Source organism: Crocodylus porosus, unplaced genomic scaffold (genome assembly GCF_001723895.1).
Source record: "Crocodylus porosus isolate Cpor-Errol unplaced genomic scaffold, CroPor_comp1, whole genome shotgun sequence".
Taxonomy (NCBI): Eukaryota; Metazoa; Chordata; order Crocodylia; family Crocodylidae; genus Crocodylus; species Crocodylus porosus.
This window is the reverse complement of record NW_017728932.1, coordinates 16,156,376-16,178,589: the sequence shown is the minus strand read 5'-3', so window position 1 is coordinate 16,178,589 and position 22,214 is coordinate 16,156,376. Positions and strand designations below refer to the sequence as shown.

The 22,214-nt window shown below is 41.5% G+C and overlaps 1 protein-coding gene across 4 annotated transcripts in view; it reads right to left on the bottom strand.

Moving 5' to 3' along the window:
• Window positions 1-21,954, bottom strand: part of NCOR1 (nuclear receptor corepressor 1) — a 98,909-nt gene extending 76,955 nt beyond the window's left edge. For all 4 annotated transcript variants that reach the window (XM_019545761.1, XM_019545762.1, XM_019545763.1 and 1 more), the window contains exons 1-2: window positions 21,866-21,954; window positions 2,497-2,676 (exon numbers count right to left, since the gene is read on the bottom strand). In XM_019545761.1, the coding sequence (XP_019401306.1) occupies window positions 2,497-2,604 (108 nt within the window). In that variant the 5' untranslated portion in view covers window positions 2,605-2,676; window positions 21,866-21,954. The remainder of the gene's footprint in view (window positions 1-2,496; window positions 2,677-21,865) is intronic.
• Window positions 21,955-22,214: the final 260 nt, after the last annotated feature.

Below are 22,214 nucleotides of genomic sequence, written 5' to 3'. Positions count from 1 at the left end.
GCTCTCAAGAAGGGAGTTTCCCATCTTATAAGAGTGCTGCTGGTTACTACTGCCCACGTGCAGCGCCCTGCACTTGTCAGTATTGAAACGCATCCTGCGTTTGTTAGCCCACCCCTGCAACCTATCCAGGTCTTGCTGCAGTCTTTCCCTCCCTACTAGCATGCTCACCTCACCCCAAATTTTTGTATCACCAGCAAATTTAAACAGGTTGCATTTCACCCCATCGTCTAAATCGCTGATAAAGAAATTGAACAGCGCGGGCCCGAGGACCGAGCCCTGGGGGACTCCGCTGCCCAATCCTCCCCAGGCTGAATATGATCCGTCCACCACCACCCTCTGAGTATGACCCTTCAGCCAATCTGCAATCCATCTGACTGTGTAGGAATCAATTCTTTACATCTCAGCAAGCCTATACATTTGCTTAAATGTCCAATATGTCACTAGACATTCCTAACCAGCACAACAGCACGGGATAGGCAATAAAACACCCCTCAGAACCGACAGCACATATATGTAGGGGTTTTTTGCCTCAAGACTTCCTACAGTAGCATCTCTAAGACTACATCTACATGATAAACTTACAGGCCCTAATGGTGATGACCTTGAATCCACAGCACAGGGCAGACTGCCTCCTCCTAAACCTGAAACAGTATACACACTGCCTCTGTGCAGCAATAGGGCAGGCTGATGACAGTGTCAATAAGCCCACCGGGGCTCCTTCTGGTCTATGGGACAGTCTACTCAAAGGAACTCTATGTGCTCAAGGATACCGCCACTACAGACAGTAGGTTTATCTTACAGATTAAACTTATGCTGTACAGAACAGGATGAGAGAATCCTTGACCCAAAGTTTATAACCTAAGGAGGAAGGGCCTAAAACAGTAAACCAAACAATAACGTATTTATTTTAATTTACAGATCGTTATCCAATTCTTTAAGAAAATATGGAAGCAGAACTAATGCTTGAGAGGCTAAACCACTTGTAACAAGCCATGAAAGAGGACATTAGCTGCAGGATGTATCCTCCTCACCACTGGTAATCTAAAAAGCATAATAGGACGGACCTCAATTGTTCTCAAGTTCCTTTGCAGAGCTACAATGGCTAAGGGACCCAAAGCTACCTTAACGCAGTAGCCAAGGGTTTTGCTAAACCAGGGGAATTCTAAGTTGGCAATTCTGCACAGTTCACCTTGCACTGGGGAAGCTGCAGGGCAGAGCAGAAGCTTAACAGTGATGAGTAAGGATAGGATCAAAGGATCAAAGTGAAATCCTTTCAGGTGATCTGTGCCAGCAAATCAAGACAATGAACAGCAGCTTTGGTTATGGCTTACAAGAGTCAAAGCTCTCTTTGATGGCCACCCTGGTCCCTGCCACCCTGACACGATAGGTGGTGAAGATGTACTGTAAACCCATATTCTCCCCTTGCTCACAAGTGCACTGAAGCCACACTGGGTTCTTCAAAGAAGGAGGAGCTGGGCAACGATAAACTCTCTGCATCCTGTCAAAAGCACAACAGAACACACTCCTGCCATAACCTAGGCTGAGTTTTGGTGGCACTTGTAAGCACTGTTCTGTCAGTATTTGACAATGCACACCATTCAGTGCACTGGCTACATCTGGTCCAATAAGCAAACGTTATTAGATGAAAGAACAAACAAAAGAAAAGAATTTGGAATACACAACCCCATGATAAACTCATTCAAGTTAAAATAAAAACCCATTGCCAAGAGAGAAAATTTATATTAGTTTTCCCACTGGAGCATGTGTTACTTATTCAAAAGGAAACATACAAATCTTCTTGATTGTCTTCCAAAAAAAGTCAAGCCAGCAAGCAGAAGATAGACGCAGTTCCAAAAAAATCAAACATTTTCAGCAAAAAAACTTTTAAACCCACTATTTATTCAACTAACTTTGGCAGCCACTTTGCTCAGTGGCCAAACGTTTCCTCTATCGCTCCAGGCCGATTTACACATATTTATGCTTGAGCTTTACACTTTAAAAATAAAACTAGAGGAAGTGAGACTGAAGAGACTGTCCTATCTTGGAGAGGACTCTTTCATGTAAAATATATTATATTACTATTCCACACTTTCTAAGACAGACAAACTAGATACTGAAACTGATCAGATTCTTCTTTTTTGAAGGGATTTACAGAGACAAAAACAGGAAGTACTGCATAACAGACACTGAGAACATTTTTCTTAGCGTGCTTTAACATTTTTCACAGATTGGGTAGGCAACTATTAATATACCACATGCCACTTTTTATTCAGAGTAGCAATGTTAGCTTTTGCGCCATGGCATAATTGTACATTTCCCCCATTAGTTTTAATTGGGTCCAATACTTAGAAACTGCATTGTTTTTCAAACATCCTTGACCTAGATTAAATTGGTAGAAACATACACCTGACAAATGGATTAACTGAGTTGATAACACATAATGGAATAACCAAGTTACATGAGTTAATGGTTCACGTAATATCATCTGCTCCTTACCTGCTGATGTCGGGTGCTAGGGAAGGTGTACTGGACAGAGTGCGTAGGGTAACGACTCTGTTCTGTGCTGAATGCTCCTTGGTTAGGAGGATAGCCCGAACTTGACATTATCAGAGAAGAAGTCTTCACACAAAGCTGTGAGATCAAGACCAGCAAGCAATCATGTTTCTAGGAAACGGCCTAAAGAAAAGAAAAAAAGATCACTGATAAAGTACTCCCAATACATTATAGCCAGTTAGCTAAGCAAAAGAACCATTACTAGTAAAAGGTTTTTCCCTATGTTTTATTTAATAGGTTGCTCTAGTTTGAAAAATGTTAGCTCGTCTTAAAATGGGCTCAAAACATAGGTGTCAGCAATGGCTACACACAGTTGGGAGGATTATAATGTCAGAACACATCATTTTACTATTTACCAATGGCATTAGGAGAATTTTACTTTGAAAAAAAAAAAGTCGTGTATGTTAGAGATGTTGTTACTATAATACGGTCTACAGTCAGACACGCAATTGCTCATAAATAGCCTTAGGATAAGGTGTAGGAATTCAATTCTGCTTCTTCAAGAACTATTTAAATAGCTAGGAACTGTTCTCCACTTTCTCATTCAAGTGAGTCTTGACACCAACTTCCCTAAGCGCAAAGGCATCCTTCTCAAAGACAAAAACCAGAAAAATCCCATGCAACTGGTAGTGTTGCATCTTTATGATGCTATACTGAGCCTTATACCAAGCAAGGAGACTAAGACATGGCTGTCCTAAACCAAATGTCCTAAACTAAAAGCAAGTTTCCAACATTCCTGTTTTGTCCCTTAAGCCAGAGTGTTATGCAACATACTGAACAATTAAGAATAAGCATGCAGCAAACACAGCCGTTGGTTTAATGCCAGGCCAGTATTGTCAAGCTGGGCCCAGAAGCCTCAACAGTAGAAAACGCGTCTTTATTCCTTTAGCTAGTCTCTTGTTCACTGCAGCACTAGTCAAATCAACTGAAGATGTGCACAAGTGTACGTTTCTGTAAATGAAGTATAACGTACAAGACTAGATCAACGATTACAATACAAATATTTAACATAGCAGAAAAAGTTAAATGATGGGTAATTAAACACCTTACATTAATGGACACACATGAGGTCACTTTCAGAGACAGCTTTCAACATTTCTTATCTATATATCCTGACATGCAGATATTTACTAACATATTCAGCTGAATTCAAGGACACTTTCCAGTCAACTTGGCCTGAAGTTTGGGTTTTGGAAATAAAATGCTCTAAAACAAATGCAACAACTCTTGTAAAAAAACAAAAAACAAAAAACAAAAAAAAAAACACACACACAAAAAATGAGGACTTTTGAATTTTAACATATTTAAAAAAATAAAATCAGTGGCAGTTTTGGCAACAGGAAGGCTGCACCACTCTTTGCAATACACTAGGTAATGTGACAGCATGAAAGTGAAACTGACAGTCAAGGAGAACTCAAGAGTCTACATTCAGTGTGCCAGCTGAGTGAACAAGTGTGAAAATACAAATACTGGAGAAGATGGGAATTTTGAAAGCTATCGATAATATTAGTAAATTAACTAACACATTTTTAACAAGTTATTCCTTGTTTTAAGGCAGGAGAAGAGAAAACCGGAAATGAGCAGAAAAGTAGGTGCAAAAAATTTCAGACAGTTTGAGCGTATAATGCTTGAGCAACGATGTGCAGAGATGTGGGGGCGGTGACAGGTGGAATCTGCACCTCTGGGTGAGAGTGGTAGAGATGCAGGGGGAAAAAAAGAGCAGTGAATATCCTCCTCAGCTCTCTCCAATGCTTTCTAATTAGAATATTGTACCACCAGCAACTAAAACTACTAAAAGCAACTCTGAAAAGCTGTTTTCTTTCCTTGAAGAAATGTAACTCCCCAAAATTAAACAAGCTGCTTATTCCTGAAAATAGCAAAAAATGAAAGAAAGAGAAACTGTAATTGAAAAAAAAGGGATGGGGGATTGGAAACTATCACAAAGGGAATCAAGGTCTCTGGGAGACAGGACATGGGGAAAAAGAAATAAGGATGTATAAATAGCTTTTGGGAAGAGGTTGGGAACGTTAATAAGAATGATTTCAAGGAGTACAAGGAGCAGAAGCCATACTAAAGGAAGTTTAGGATGGAATTGGATTAGGGTGATATTGGTGAGGAGGTCAGCATTTAATTCTTCCCTTCTCCATCTTTTTCTGTCACTGGACAATATCACCACCATGCTGGCTGTCAGGCCTGTACCTGGATGTCATCTTTGTATCTGTCTTGTCTGGATGGTTACATTCAGTCCAGGCTTCAGCCATGCAGATTCTTTTTGCATAGCATCTCCTGACTGTGTGAATGGCCAGGAAAGCCCATATTCTTTCACCATTATCCAGGTTTTCATCATCTCCCCTCTTGATTAATCAAACAGCTGCTCGTCACTCTGACATACCAACCTCTTTGAATGCCTCTACTGCCTCCCTATTCTACTGCTTCATATGTAGGTTCCTTGTCTCTGCCCCGGAGGCCCTTCATAGTCTATCTTCTCACATGCAGGAATGAGAGGTCAGCACCAACTACTAAAGAGCCAGTGAAGCCCACCAACATCATCCCCTTGCTCAACTTACAGATAAGTGTTTTTATGCTTCCTCTCAGCCTGCCCCTTAGTCTTGGGAGGAGCTGCCCATAAACATCTGTAACATCTCATTATCCTCCTCCGGAAAACCCTGCACACACAAGGCTCCTTTGCTGTACTTTGTCTAAGAAACATAACAGTCTGGCCACTGGTGGTGACACTAGGGCCAAGTATGATGATCAGAATTGTCTCAGTTTCTCTACACTCCCCATCTGAATATACCCAGATAGTGACACCTGCCTCAGGTTGTTTTCTCTTTGCAACAGGACTACTTTTGTTTTGGCAGTGGGGTCTATGGCTAGAGTTCCCGTGGTACTGTAAATAAAGGCTGAGAAGATGGCTACAGAGTAAGAAAAGGGGTATGTTCTTCAGCCCTGTACTGCGAGTGATTTAGGCAAGAAAATGATTCTGCAATGCTCGTTCCAAAATAGACTGCGATACTTCTCCCTGCTTTGACAGCTCAAAATGGCTCATCGGATTTGGTTCAAGCAACCCCAAAATAGTTGATCTTTGTGCTGAAACCTGTCATTCTTGGGTAATTCCTGAGAAAGTTAAGAATGAGAGAAAACAAGATATTATGAGGCTACAATGTAACTGCTATCAAAGTCTGACCCTGCAAATGTGTATTCTCTTTGAACAATTCTTAATCGTTAGTTCTCAAAATGCTCCAGAGAGAGAATTATGGGTTATCCTCATTTTACAGGGGATGAACCAGAGTCACAGGAAGATTAAGTAGCACAACCAAGAGTACCCAGGCAGTCAGTGGCCGAGTCAGGAATAAAGCCTCCTAGATCACATTCCAGCACTCTATTCACTGGACTATCCTGCTTCCCCTGCTTACGTTCACTTCCATGAATAAGGACTATTTATATGAATTTTGGTCCTTAACATGTTTTTGCAACTACAGAAGGAAAGTGCCAGGTGTTGCCTTGTTTCACAGTACCATTCATGCAGTTCTGAATTAGTCTCCCAACACTTGCTAATCAACTATACATCCTTTAAGGATGTTGGTCGTAGCCAGGTTAGTCTAAGGCAGGGGTTTTCAACCTTTTTTAAGAACTGTACCCCTTCTAGTGGTGGTGGCTGGATGTGAGCAGGGGGGTGCTTGCACATGGAGCCAGACACAGAGCAGGGGGGTGTTTGCACACCGCTACCCACCGCCCTACAAGCTGCTGACAGACGGTGCACAATTGACCAGGTGCAAGGTCTGTCAGCAGGCCGTGGAGCCCCACAGCAGCAGCACGCAATGGTGGGCGGCGGCACAGGGCAGTGGGCCATGGCAGGTGTGTGAAAATGCAAACGCTTGGCCGGGAAGATCCAACGGGATAGGAGTTAACAGGCGTGAAACAGGTTGGCAGGGGGAAAATGAACAAAAGAGGGGAAAGTCAAGAGGTGATAAAATGCAGCTGGGAAAGTACAGGGAGGTTACCTGGGGTTATCGGACAGGGTTACATGCGCCATAAATCCAATGTCTACATTTAGTCCATGATTTTTTGTATCTAGTACCTTTATGAAGTGAAGTTCATGGACTCATTTATGAAAGGTGTTTTGCAAATTCCCTTTGAGGATTAGAACTGAGAGATTAGAGAGACTGTGGTCATTTTGTGAGACATGTGCACTCACAGGTAACTGGTTATTCTGGTCTTTGATACATTTTCATTGTGCATTCATTCTGGTACGCAGTTGTTGTTTGGTTTCTCTGACATAGTTTCCATCTCGGAATTCAGTGCACTGGATGAGATATATTACATTGCAGGAGGTGCAGGTATAAGATCCAGGAATGGTGATGGTTTTCTTGTGAGGTGTAGTTATTGTGGGAGCGGTGGAGATGTGTTGGCAGGTTTTACATTTCTTGTCCCAGCACAGTCTAGATCCATTTGGTACGAGATCCAACCTGTCTCACACCCATTAACTCCTATCCCCTTGGATCTTCCCTGCCAAGCATTTGCATTTTCAGACCTGCATTTTGCATATTGGCTTAAGTTTCTATTCAGATCCTAAGGAGAAGACAAAGACCACCACGCTCTCCCTATGCCTAAGGAAGGGTGCCTGTGCCCGAAAGCAAAGAACTTTTTTCAATTATTCAGTTGATCTAATAAAAGATGCCACATTTACTCAAAGAACCTTGTCTGCATACATCCTTTGAGTCATTTTCCTTGTTTCGTCATGGAGCAAACTGAGGGACAGAAATGAAAAGGGGTTTGGAAAACACCAAGATCATATCAAACTTTGTTTAATCAACAGCTCCTGTTGGACTGGGTATACTGTGATATTCCACTACTCATTATAGTAAGTGGTACACTCCAGTTTAGTCAGTCTGTAATCTGCCCTGCCTTCTGACTGAGTAGTACACTCGCCATAAGCTGTACCCAATACAGCTGCTTCCTAGAACAAGTGCCCTGACTTCATCCTTAAAGCAAGCAGCTGTAAAACTGGAATTGTAAAAGGAGAGCAAGCTTTGAGACTGAAGTATTTTTTTAAATAGTTACATAACTGGCTTCATGTTTGATAGCCGTTTTTCTCTCAAAAGAGCAAACAACATAGGTCACATGATCATGTACTTTCAAGTTGTACCAAGAACAGTTAAAAGCCAATTCTGACACTATCATTTGTTTCCATTACTCTATAAAACCCATTTTTCCTCCACATATGGTAATCAAGACAAATTAATTCAGTGCTTTATATTCCCAAACAACACAGAAAAAAGATTTTGCTTTTCTGGTTCATTATTCTCAGATATCTTTTCCCACCTTCAGCATATGCACCTCTCTCAAAAACATTTTCTTTGAAAAGCTGAAAAATCATTTTAGAAACCAAGTTAGGGATTTTCAAACAAAAGTCTTCTCTGGAAAGAAAAGCGAAATATTAGAAAGTGTTACTACAGTGACTGGAAAGATTTAATCTAGACTATTACAACTCAAAAGGCATCTTTTAATCAAATCACAACATGTAAATACCAGACCAGACTTAAGGGCCCACTTTTTAAAACGGATTCATATAGTCCGGTTTTGCATTCAACAGCACAGTTCTGCACCCACAGTCTTGAGAGGTCTAGTTAGGATCTTACCTGTGTGCTTACAGTAACACATGACTGCAATTAAATGTAGTAAAAGTTGCATGTGTAAATCTCTGTCTCTCATATTCACAGGTAGGATAACTGATAGGATGCTAAAACAGTGGATAAATATGCCAGAAACATCCCCTGGTAATGCTTCTGTATTGTCAGCTAATCATAGTTTAAGTATATTCAGCAACTAAAGTACAAATAGCACGTTAACACTTCTGAAAAATGGGCAACATAAGAGGAAACAGAAACAACATCTGTTAAATCAACAGCATTCTAAAAATAGCTTAATTGATCCAACCCTGTCGAAAAATTAGCTTCCAAAACCAAGAAATATAATACAGATGAAGAAACTAGAGTTTACATTTCTACTAACTCTCAATAGTTACAAACCATTACTTACTGTTACCAGCCTCTATGCTTTAATACATATTTTTTGCATAGTTATACATTTTTCATGGAACATATCAACCTTGCAGTCACCCATTTCCTGCCTCATTATCACTGCAGTCATAAAATTGCTGTTTTTGTGAATAGTTATGAAGAATTTCAGTTAAACTACAGATAGTCTGGGCTCTCACTGATCCATTTCAAATCCCCTTGCCTTATATCTAGGAACTTCCCTACTACATATTACAGAATAGTGGGACTATTTAGCTACAGATCCCTTAACAAACATGGCCAAACAATTTTTGCTTCACTGCAACTTAGGAACTGCTCAGTAGGTAGGTTCCTAAATACACTTTAAATTATTTTGCACTTCATCTGCAAGAACTCTGAGAATCTCAAAATATTCATTTCACAGCACACAGAAAAAGGCGGAACAGGTAACTTCAGAAAGTTAAGGCAGTTAATCCTGTTAAGATCCATAACAGGGGCAACCAACCTGCAGAACAGGCCAAAAGTGGCATGGGCAGCTTCTGTTTGTGGCACACAGCAGACTGGGGACCAGGGTCAGCAGCATAGCAGCAGATGGGGCAAAGAGCAGAAATCAGGAGAGGAGCAGAAAGCACAGTAGCAGAGTGGGCAGGGGAAAGGGATCAAAGTGGCAGTCAGGGAGGGTACAGGGCTTAATTTCTGGCACACCTGCCAAAAAGGTTGGACCAAAATAATGTAGCATACAATGCATCCCAGTCATGCAGGGAAAATAAAAAGGTAGTCCTTAAATGGCTAAAGATTGCTTTCAATCCTTCACCTGTGCTGGGGCCATTTAGTGCTAGGTCTCATTCCTCAGAGGTGGGTATCTGCGATGTTACTGTGACAAGTTAACGGAATGCCATTTGTCATTTTGTCCGAATTAAGCTATTGCTCCCTTGCTGTAAATCCAGACATTTACATCACTTTTCCCATTTTATGTGACAAAGCTGCTAAAAATATTCAGCTACCCATGAGGACTTTAGTCTCACATAGGTTGGAACAACAATCTTCAAAGGGTTGGGAGAGCAATTTTTATGCTTACTTCTATTAAGAAACAAGCTAAAAGGGCATACACCAAGCCCTATTAATACATGCTATAAACAATGTGTTGCTCCTTTCATTAGTCACATCTTAAGAACTGGGGCCCCACTAGGAATACTCTGTTGTCCAAGAACTAAAAGCATGATGTTGGGTTTCTTTCTTTTCTTAACTTCAAAGACCCTAAAATATTAAGTCCTTATCAATATAGTATTTATCAGACTTTTAGAATACTCATTCCTCCTCTAAAGAAGAGCTAGAGTTTTAAGCAAAATGTGTACAAATATTACAATGCAACTTGCTAGAAAAGTTTTTTGACCTCTGGGCTTAAAATAAAATTATTTGGCAAGGGACAGAGGTAAGTGGATATGGAGACAGCAAATTTAAACCTTTATTGAAGACAGCTTGAAAAACAACCACTTAAACTACTGAGAATTCTCAGTCCAATTCTCAAAAAATAATCATAGAATGGCAATAGAACTACTACATGTCATTCTTCCTAGTAGAAGTTGAGTGTAATATTTCACAATTGACTGCAACAGCTTGAGAGAAGTAGTGCTTTAAAATTACAAAGAGTATTTACATTTTTCTCTCAAAAAATGGGGAAAATTTGTTTGCAGCTAGGTGGGCAAGTTTTATTTAATCTTCCTCCTATACCATTTCTTGCCTAGATAGATACAGAATCAGCCGGATCATTTTGGCTTCTGCAGATTTGACTAATACATATTTTCCCAAATACCATAAGCAACCTTTAAATTTCCACGATGACAACTCTATGCAGCATTTCACTCTGAACTGCTGGAAAACATGAGCATATTGCAATGAAGTACCTAAAAGGCAGCCAGGTGTTTGTGCCCAAAAGCTTTGCAAAGAAGAATTTTTTCCAACTCTCTGAGTTGGTCTAATAAAAGATATCAGATTTACCCAAAAAGCCTTGTCTGTCTAGAAAGCAGCAAGACTCAAGTGTGCTCTCTTCCCCACTACATCTATTGATATTGTTCCTAAAAATGTAGGCCAAGCTCAATGTAAAGTTATTTGGTAGTTAAATTCTCTATACACTATAAACCAGCTTATTCCAAAACAGAATAGTTATTCCAGTCAATCACTCCATGGAGGCTAGACCTAAGGAAAATTATAAACGAATGTTAGTTACCAGCAACTCACTTTCATCAAAATTTCCCTCTTGGGCCAAAGGCAGGCTAGAGTTGCATTTTATAGATCAACTAAATCAGAAATGTATAAGCTTCCATAAGCAACAGTTTTCTTCATCAGAGACAAAGCTTTCCTCATCTTTTTGATCCAGTGTCACCATTTCAGTATCAAGAACAAATTTGACTAGAAGTTTATAAAGGGCAATTCCAGTTTCAGTTTCTGTGCTAGAATGTGTCACTCATTCAGCTGTAGTGATTGCTTGACAACAGAATGGAAGTCTGCCTTATTTTAAGATGCTTGAAAACAATGTTTCTTTAACACAAGATGCATTTATTTGTTTAAATTATGCTACACCAATCCTTAGCTCTAAGCACTGTATAATAAATTAAATATGTAACTAAGTCTATATTGTAAACATCTCCCTACCCACCCTCTAATGCTCTTACTCCTTCACCAGTTTATAAGACTTTATCTAGAAGAAAAAAAAAGGCAGGAAAACAAAACAAACATTTCCAATCTACCACAGAGGCCATCAAATTAAGGTTCTGATCAATCAAGAACTGGCAAGTATCAAGCAAATGATTACACAGATGGCCTCAGCACTGAACCAATCAAACAACTGTCTCTCTCTCAAAAAAAATAAAAATATGCATGCACAAAAAGCCACAGTTGCTTTCTTCTTAAGGCAAAAGTAATTGGAAGCAGAACGAGACAATATAATCAGCACCCATTTGAGTACAGAAGGAAAATGCATGGAGTAGGATGACTTTTACAACTCAACACTGGTCCTGTAGAGCATTTTAAACATATTTTTAAATGCCCCTGCAGCCCATCCAGCATGCAGCTACTGGGGCCAGCAGAAAACAAGGGTTTGAAGCAGGAAATTTCCTTATAGCAACGTTAGGAACATGCATACTGATCAGGGATTCGGGAGCACATTTTATAAACCATTTGAATCGCACTGTTATAGCAAATCCAATCAAATTCAAATGCACGTTTGAGTACCATGGCTTATCAGGAAACAAGTGTTAATAAACCTCCAAAAGTTCCTGTATTTTCCCAAGGAGCTGCAATGTGAAGAACATAAACACAGCCAAGAAGAACGTGATAAGCAAACTACAAAACCTTTACTCTTAACTGCAGGCTTTGTACAGAAAGATAGAGCTATATTATACATATGTCGGATGTTTAAAAGTTCTGCTTGAATCCACATAGGAAGTTACTTTATGTACTACTCGAAAGCTCAGCTTTTTTCTTAAACCACAAAATTAAGCTGATGTCCTCATTACAATGAAGCAGGCTGTTCAAACTCTTAGGGAATAACACTGTCCCCAATCCACTAAGCTCAACAGGACTTGTGCTCACAAAGCGAGCACAAGCATACTCTGCTTCTCTCCCAGTGATCCTGAATGTATTCACAGTAATAGCATCTCTCATTTCCTGACCCTCTCCTGAGTCCTAATGTTTTCTTAGCTAAAATAAAAATTCTCATTCCCCTCTTTCTGAAACAATGTGGGTGACTTCACATAGCCACATACTGCCCTCCAGCAGCAGACTGCTTGAAAGGGGCATCAAACAAGGCCCAAGGGTCACATCCAGATTTCTGCTGGTGGATTTTGGGGACAGGGCCAATAGGGAGTGGGACCTGCCACAGAATCCATGGCTATGGGGCCCATCAGCAACAGACAGGCAAGCACAGTTGGTGGCAACGCAGCTCCATTTGCCCTGCGGCTACTTATCCCATGACTGCTGGGTCTGTGGCTTTGTGGCCTGCCACCATTCACCCTGTGGTCACTTGGCTCGTGGCTGTTTCACTTTTGGCCTCCAGCATTTCTCCCGTCATTGCTGTTTGTGCCTCCTCTGCTGCCACTTGCCCTGCCATGGGCCCCGTTGCTAGGTCTAGATCAGTCCCACAAAGAGTCGCATGGTCTGGATCTGGCCCAGGGCATGGGTGAGTTTGACACTTGTCCCACTGGACAAATCTGCCTTGTAAAGCACAAGTCTTGCAAACATGATGCATTTGCATGAATGCTAGTAACATGGAGAACCTTGCTGAAATATTTCAATCTCAGGATGCTCTTTTCCTACAATCTCTAAGAGAAGAACCTTTCAAAAAATGATTTCCAAAGCCAAAGATCACCTAGTAATAGCCTGTTAAGAGCTTTAGAGGTTACATGTGCATTTCATGGCGTGGCATCACTTTATTTCTAAATGCCCAGACATGTAAATTACAGATTAGGATCTCCAATATCTGAGTCACATTCTATGTGATATGAAAAGGAAGCACTGAAGGCTTTAGTTTAGCCAATGGTGTGAAAGATAGGAGTCAAAGAGCATTACAGCAGTCAAAACAAGATGCCATTTGTGATCCATTATCACCAAATGTGGAACGCTGACAATTTTTTCAGCTGCTTTAAGGCTGAAAAAAAACAAATCCTACATCTAAAATATAGCATTCTAACATATAAATAAATAGTTTTGATGATCAAACTGCCCAATTATTTTTAAAAAACATACTCTAATATACTTCTGAATTATTTAATAAATACTGTTTCAACATAAGTTATTTAAAATACAGTTCAGAACAGATTTTTATTGCAGTTCCAGAAAACTGAGTCCTTGCTGCAGGTTGTACAATTCAGGATTTTTAAGTTATGTTTGAAACAGACACAAGACATAGTTCCTTAACAGCAATGATATGAATTAATACCAAATTAATGCTCTACCAAGAAAGTTATCAGGGAAGTACAGTATACAGATGTTTTTAATCAAGCAAAATTCTATTCTAATCTCAGAGCTATAATTTAGGATCTTATATAAAATAGCTCATATGAATAGAAATGTGATGTCCAGGTTAGCTGAAACTGCACTGTATTCCAAATGGAATGGCATATGAAAGCTCAGGTAATTTAGGTCTCAGACTGTCTGAAGTACAATCTGTTTTTGGAGCTGTATTAACATCTGCTTATTAGTATCTAATCAGCCACCCCTCTTGCTTTGAGAAAAATATGCTGCCTCTAAAACAGCATCTCTCAAGCAGTGGTAAACATTAACAGAGCCAGTATGCAAGAGGCAAAAGCCAGCATGCACATTTTTTTTTAGTTTCTTATTTTCTGGTTTCAGAGAGAGCCCCAGGACAAAACACTTCATCCCTCAAGCCACCCCTTTGGCTTATCAAGGTGTGGCCCTGAAGGATTCTGAAGTAACTCCCATTCAGCTCTCCTTAGCCAAGGAAAGGCACAACAACACTAGAAGGGGAGCACACTGCAGCTAAAAAGGCCTGCTGGAGTGCATGATCTATACTGGGGTGGGCAAAATGCAGCCTGCCAGGCCATGGGGCCCCTAAAAAAATTAGGAAATTAGTATTTATCTGCCCCTGGCTGCCTGTCATACGGCCCTCGATGGCTTGCCAAAACTCAGTAAGCGGCCCTCCTCCCAAAATAATTGCCTGCCCCGATCTATACAGATGTGGGGGAGCCAGGTCAAATTAATGCGCTACTTCTTCCAGTAAAGTGCTGTTTTGTTTTTTCACATCTGTCAGCAGCCTAGGTGGCTATGATTAGGCTAAGTGACAAGTTAGAGACAACCAATGAGCAACGAGACAATGCATAAAAGTAAAGCATTCTAGTTTTAACACATTTCACATGAAAAGCAGACAATAGTAGAATCTTTCATCCCAAAGACATTTCCGGCATCTCCTGGTCTCCTCAGAACCAGCCTTCTACTCTAATTAGATTCTAAAATTGGGACCAACATGTAACTTAAGGACACTACAGAAAAAGAGTTCTCATGAAGGGGATGTTAGAAGCTTGGCCTGCAAATGGGCTAACACAGAAAATGAAGGTACTCGGACCACATTCTAAAATTCACAATAACTTGTACCTGAACACATCTAATGGACCCAGATCTTCTAAACCCAAATGAAAATGAAACCATTTCAAACTCCATATCAATACAGTATACAAAGGTATCTCCTTTTACGACGTACTGTTCAGGAACTTGGACAAATATAAAAATAAGTTTCAGCTTATATTTATACTTTTCTATTGATAAGCCACTGCCAACTAAAGTTGCTTTTAAATGACTTAGACAAGCAGGAAATTGGTTGCATGGTCACCATTCTCCCAACCTTCATCCACTTCATAGTTTCATAATGTTTAGGGTCAGAAGGGACCTAAACAGATCACCAGGTCCAACCCCCTGTCCTGGGCAGGAATGGGTGCCACGGTCATATCACCCCAGCCAAATATCTGTCTTGAAGACCCCCAAGGTAGGAGAGAGTACCACCTCATTTGGGAGCCCGTTCCAGAGCCTGGCAGCCCTAACTGTAAAGTAATGTCTCCTGATGTCCAGCCTGAACCTTCTCTCTAACAATTTGTGGCCGTTATTCCTAGTAACCCTGGGTGGTGCCCAGGGGAACAGAGCCTCCCCGAATTCTCGCTGGTCCCCCCTGGTGAGTTTGTAAAATATTCCCTACCCACTTTCCATGTAAAATACCCCATATACCCACATAAAATATCCCACTTCCCATACCCTAATCTCTTTTAAAGTAATATTTGAAGTAGCAGATTGTAAAGAGAGTTTGAACTTGAACAATAAAAGGATTTTGACTCACCAGTATTACAAGAAAGCACTCACCCTATACATCATAAGTTGTGAACACTTCAGAGGAAAATTGCAGTTTAGGAGAAATTATACAAGGTGACTAAGTTTACCATCACACTCAAAACTGGCCCAATATTGTCCAAAACACTATCCCAGATTATCTGAGTCTTTCGAGAGTCACGCCCTCTTCTAACACTTGGAAAAGACTGAAAAAAGTTGCAGTCATACCTTTGCCTTTACCAGCTTTCTGGAGAGAAAATTTAGTCAGGTATGATCCAGTCTTGAGCTGGGGGCTGAACTAGATAATATCATGAGGTCTCGTCTAGATCTATTTTCCTATGAACTTCCATTCAACTTTCTTTTTACAACTACACATACATTAATGTCATGTCATGCTCCTTCTATTAAGTTAATATTTTTTAAAAATGCTAATCCTATTAAGTCTAAATCTACATTTTCAGAGTGAAGAAACCCCAGAACCTTTACTGTAGCTGCTGCTAACTAGATGACAGATGTCCTAGCAAGAGATCTCATAGACCTACCTTGACATGCCTTTGCATGTCATTTGTCAAGCACTTAAGTGTTCACAGCGACAGAGAAAGAAAATAAAATTTCAGTTCCACCAAGCTCCAAGAAAAACAAAGGCCTAAATAAATACAATACAACCTAATTGCTTTAAATATTTTGTTCAAGTGTACGTAAGAAAATATTTATGCTTCTATTAAGATACTCTAGTTTAAATCATCTCAAAAAAGTTACTTCTATTTACTATATTTATTACTGTAGTTGGGACATGCATTGCCCAATAGAGAACACGTCCACAGGTAAACACAATGCTGTTTTGAAGACTGAACCACAAACTCCAGTGTAGCCATTGAAAACTGCAAACTAGAACAAGATCACAAAGCTGACTGGTACAGGTGAATGCTTCCTCTATCCAATGTTTCAGAGTAGGACTCTGTGTGGCTGTACCTGTTCTCCTCCACAGACCACAACAAAGCATCAGCACTTATATTAATATAGGCATTACTGTCCAAGCTGTTAAAGATGCTCATTTACTGAAAAATATAGTGGCAAACATTGACCAGAACTCCCCAGTTAAACCATTACCTTACTTGGATTTTGTGACAAAGAACATAAACATTACTTCCATGACATGGATGGCCAATGTTTCAAAACACTGTCAACTAAACTTTAAAAACAATATATGCATCCAAGATAAGATTCTATAATACATACCAAACAAGGAGATACTATTTTTCCTTTTTAATGTGTGTAGTAGGCTAGCTTGCAGAGCCTTGCAGCAGATTGTACACATCCAGCTGTAGCACTGTGCAGATTTGCATGGGCTACAGCCCAGTTGCAGGCAGTTGCGAGTGATTACAGGCTGCCTAGGAGAAGTGGGCTAGCCGAGAAAGATAATTAGCTGGCCACAGGAAGTTAAGAGACTTCCAAGAATAGACAGGAAGGAAAGAGGAGTCTCAAGGGGTCCAAAGGCTGCAAAGTTGGAAGCAGCTGCACCCCTACAGAAGTGGAGTCAGGGCCAGGCAGAAAAGAAAGACTATAGTGAGGAGGAAGCAGCAATGAGCTGGAGGCATCTTCTCGGGGCCACAGTAGAATCAGGACTGTGAGTGCACCCTGTAAGGGCTATGTCAACTTAATGAGTACTGACTTATGTTGATGATGGTTTCTGAGAGGCAAGTATGTCCAAGAAATAATGAACTGTTTGAAGTGTAAAGGCTGAGCAAACCCCTAAACCCACTACAATGTGCTTTTCCCCAGAATGTTTTCATAACTCTAGTACTGTTAACTTGGTACATAACCACAACCTGCTCTGCAACTCTACCCACTGTTTTGTTGAATGATGCTTTAAAGCTGTAGTGAAACTATAAAACTTAAACTTCTAATGCTTCTAAATAAAACCAGTATCCATACTTTCCCACATGTAAGGTGAAAAAATAACTATTTAATCCAATGCTCTTGATACAAATTAAAACACTTTATTCTGTAAGCCAGCTACCCTGAAATGAGAACTGGGTTTTTGGTTTTAGCCATGTTGGTCTACGAACATAGGCAGGCAAGGTTCTCTGGGTAGATGTGATATCTTCTATTAGACCAACCGAGTAGTTGGAAGAAAGTTCTTTGCAAGCTTTCAGGTGCAATCACCCTTCAGGAAGCCGCAGCTGTTATGAAATGAGAACACTTTCATAAATGGACCAGAAAGCTGTTTCCTTTTCATGAAAGCAGCTTCAAGTTCTCTCCTGGAATTCTACTAACTTCCTTAACTTTGTAACCCACAATGTATCAAAATCAATTTCCCTATCACAGGATAACTATATAGGGCTTATTTTCCACTCTTTCCCCCAAGGGATGCATACATCTCAACATCACTCCAGGATGGCTTTTAGACAGAATTAACCAAATGCACTTCCTCTGAAGTACAACATGAGATGCAACTCACAGAATGGAAGCAAAGAAGAATTTAAGAAAACCTCAAAAGACCAAAATAGGCAAGTGTTCTGTTCCTGGATAGTCCCTTTGCTTTTCTAAGTGTTAAAAAGCCTATAAGAAAGATAACTATTCTTTATTTTCATCCTGGTATTTGTTGATCAGTCAATGAACCCAGGATTTGTGCATCCTGGTCAGCAGCTTGTCCAGGCATTAGTGTTTTGCCTGTATGCAGTTTCTGACTTGTTCCAAGCTGTTGCACAATAGGATTTTTCAGACATTGCCTGGTGCACCTTCATACAGATATAAGGACTCAATTTTGCAATAACCATCCAAGTCATAAAGGGGAGGAGTCAGTCACTTTAAAAACCACATTGACCGACATCCTCCTCAAGCCTTGAGAAACACACACATCATATCAAATCAGACTGGGAGTGGCACCACTGGTTGCATGGTTTGGACACAGAGTGATTCAAGGACAAGTATGTTTTTCCTTTTGGCATCCTCAGGTACTTGGCTCCAAGGTACACTGAAATTATTAGCGTGCAGGCTAACGCTCCAAATGGAAACTCCGCAGGGTCCACATGACCTCAGGCTTGTTTCAGTAGAACAACTGCTAGAAATTACAGCAGCAAAGGGATTTTAGCATCACACAGCACCATCACCAGACAGAGAAGCAGAGGGAGTTAGACTATAAGTGGGAAATGTATTCCACACATTCCTGACTATTTGCATAATTTAGAAATAGCCCAACCTAAATATTTACAGACAGCAATGTGCATAGATCAGGATTTTCATCTGCTTCATTGACAGTAAAGGGACTAAATGGCACCTACAGTTAACTTTTTAGTTTTTCATGTGAGACGTTGGTTCAGATTTGACTAGACATCACAAGCGAGTTCAACACTGTGAGATTAGTATCCAGGAAATGATTCTTCACATTATGAAACTATTATTGGGTTAGCAGCCTTTGCTAACAATTGTACTGTGCTGCACTGTACTTGCATGCATAATGCTTCAATTTCCACTTCAGCAATACTTAAATTTTAAAATAAGTTGTGTGTAATAAAAGCATAGTTATATCCTGGCCACACAAGCAAGCAAGCACTAAAACAAAAGGGAAGGCTGACCTAAAGACGAATAAAAATGGCTTGGAGCTTTTTTTAAAAAAAAAAAAAAAAGACTAGACGGTACTAATTTTAAAAAGGGAGTTAGAGCAACACTGAAAAGAGAAATACCTGAGCAACTTCATACAAACAAAACTTTATGTGAAAGTAGCATTTAACATTACTGTAACTTAAAAGGTTGAAGAACAATATTTTCTTTCACTGTTTACTTTCTCATTTGACAGCCATCTGAAGTCAGCTTTCCCCTGTTTACAAGCATGTCTCATGTACACAATAACAGGGAAGATAAATATTTTAAGAAAAGAGGAAGATGCAATTATAAAACCACAACAGGGGACCAGGGGAAAGAGGCACAGGGACAGCTGTAGAACCTGAAGCCACTCCAAGCTCTTCATCCTCTGAAGTTTACTACATACAGCACTGAAATATGAAATAAGGAAAAGCTTGCATCGGACTTCTCTCTAAGCCAAGATGACTTTGAAAGGTTGACAATGTATTTTGTTTGAGTTTTGAGTGTGCTTAGACTATATTCTTAAGAAAGCAGAGAAAAATACAGTATATTCTGACCTATTAAACTAGAACAAAGCCTTCATAATACATTCAAAGCAATTCTGCTCAACTATTATTGATTGGATTGGATTGGATTCTAACGAACCAAATACACAGGACTAAACAGGAAATGAACACTTCAACTGAAGTGTTCTCTTTATTTCTAAATATAAATTGTAACTCAATGACAAAAAAGCGCCTAATGATGCTCACTTCTATGCATCAGTAATACATCTCAATATGCATTAATGAGGAATGTCATGCAAAAGGCAGACAAGGTTCTGTGGGTAAATCCGATATCTCTTATTAGACCAGCTCAAATAGCTGGAAAAATTCTTCTTTGCAAGCTTTTGGGTACAAAGACCCTTCATCAGGCTGAGGAAGCATCTCCAGTTGGTCTATGCTCTTCCTGAAATATCATACACTTTCACAAGAACAGGGTATACTGTATCTTCTTAGATGTATTTACATCAAACTTTTTACTTCATAGAAAAGTACAGGCTTCTACTCTACAGTGCAGCAAGAAAAATTAGCCACATCTTCCCAAAACTGCCCCTGAACAGCTAAGAGGCTCCATGCTTCTGAACTTTCTCTGCCCAGGAATAAACTTCAACTTCTTCCATCCCCTAACATATAAACTAGATTTCAGCTGACTAGAAATCCACTTCAAATATTTTATACTTCCTCTCCAAGGCTCACGACTGTTTAGTTAAGGAGTAGTGGCAGAACACTGAGTTTGTACACAGCAGTATAAACCCAATAGCCTTTGACCTAGTCCTTATTACAGGCAACTGGAACATACCCACAGGGTCAACTTCATTCAGGCTCCTACACCACAGCCATTGCCAAATGACGGCTGTTTGGCACTGTCGCACGGTACGATAAGGAAACCCAGTGCAAAAACAACACTGTGCAACTTTGCCTCACAAATGGAAGCCCATAATAGAAAATAAAACAAATGCAAAATCCTCTTCAGCTCCACAACACTGTGCAACTCTTCCTCACAAATAGTACCGATTACATAAATAAGTAATACATAACTTTTTAAAACTCCCTAAAACTCCTACTTCAGGTCCAGCAGTTATCTGCAGCCTCTCAGTTTTGAAATGCTACCCCATGAAAAAAGTGAGGGGAAAACCAAATCCTGGCCTACAGCCTACCCTCCCCAGTGGAAAGACCTGCAGCTTCTGCGGCTGGGTCTGGGGCTCCAAGATTGGACTCTGCAGTCACCCCAAGACCCATCTACGAGCTGAGGTGCAGATCATCCTCCAATCGAGGGGCTGCTGCCGATGAAAACCAATACTTGCTACTAGTGATAACAGAAACGTTTGTTGACTATCTATCCCTTTTTTCCACCCCCCTTTTAATTTCAGGCCATAGGAATGGAGACCAAAGACAGCTAAAAAAGAGGTTCCCAAATTTTTCCTTACGGCACACTCAGTTCCAGATGGACAGTGGCCTGTGTGTACCCCCACCAGCGTACACTTGATATTTTAACACCCTAAGTGCCAATTAGTCATAGACTCATAGAAAATGAGGGCTGGAAGGGACCTCAGGAGGTCACATCTGCTCTAAGCTGGACCAGCTCCAACTGCATCATCCCAGCCAAGGCTCTGTCCAGCTGCATCTTAAACACCTCCAAAGACAGAGAGTCCAGCACCCCTCTGGGTCAACCACGATGGCTCTCTCTGTGCTTCACCACCCTCTTAGTGTTTCCTAATATCCAACCTCAACTTCCCTTACTGCAACTCGAGCCCACTGCTCCTCTGTCACCTGCCCCCACTGAGGACAGCCCAGCTCCATCCTCTTCGTGCCCCCGCCACAGGGAGTTGATGGCCACAATTCAACTCCCCTCGGTCTTCTCTCCCCGGGAGAGTCTCCTTTCCGGGGCTGGACCCCATGATGCAGCAAGCTCCCTCCCAGCCCTACCGCCTATGAAACCCATATTATAAACTGGCCCGGTCCCCTCCGCCTCTCCCGTGCATCGTCGCCCTGCCCTTGCCCTGAGTGGACCCTCTCCGACGCGCCCCCCTGCCCCTCCTTTCTGCATCGAGGCAAAACTCAACGCGGCAATTAACGAATATAGTTATAAGGAAATGAAACCCGCCCCGGCACGGGCCGTATTTCTTGCACTAAGGATTTTTTTTTATGTTTTTTTGGTATTTCTTTAAATCCAGAACAGTGGAATCAGCTGAAGGAACAGATTTCTGATATTGATGCCCCGGCAGTCCCATGCCCGGCCCGGAGGGCGCCCCCCGCTCCCGCCCCGCGCACGGGAGGACACAGGGTGCCCCCCGGGAGTGAGGCACGGCGCCGCGCCCAACCCCGCCGCCTTACCGGCATGCAGCAGCGCGGGCGGCCCGGTCCGGCGGCGCTTCACCTCCGCCTCAGCCCCTCTGCCGCCGCCGCCATCTTGTCTCCCCTCCCCCCGGCTTGCCCGCTCCTCCCTCCGCGCCGCGTCCTGCCAGCTGCGGAGCGCGGCAGCCCGGCCCCGGAGCGGGGCGCGATGCCGGCCGCGGGGAAGCCGCCCTTCACCGTGGGCTTACCCTCACTACTGCCCCGCCGCGGGCCCAGTGCTGGCGGGCCCGCTCCGGGCGGCGGAATAGGAGGGGGCTTCACTATACTCCTGCCAGGACCGTTCGCTTCCCCCTTCCACCCCTCCCGCGGGGTGTTCGTGGTTCGGCCC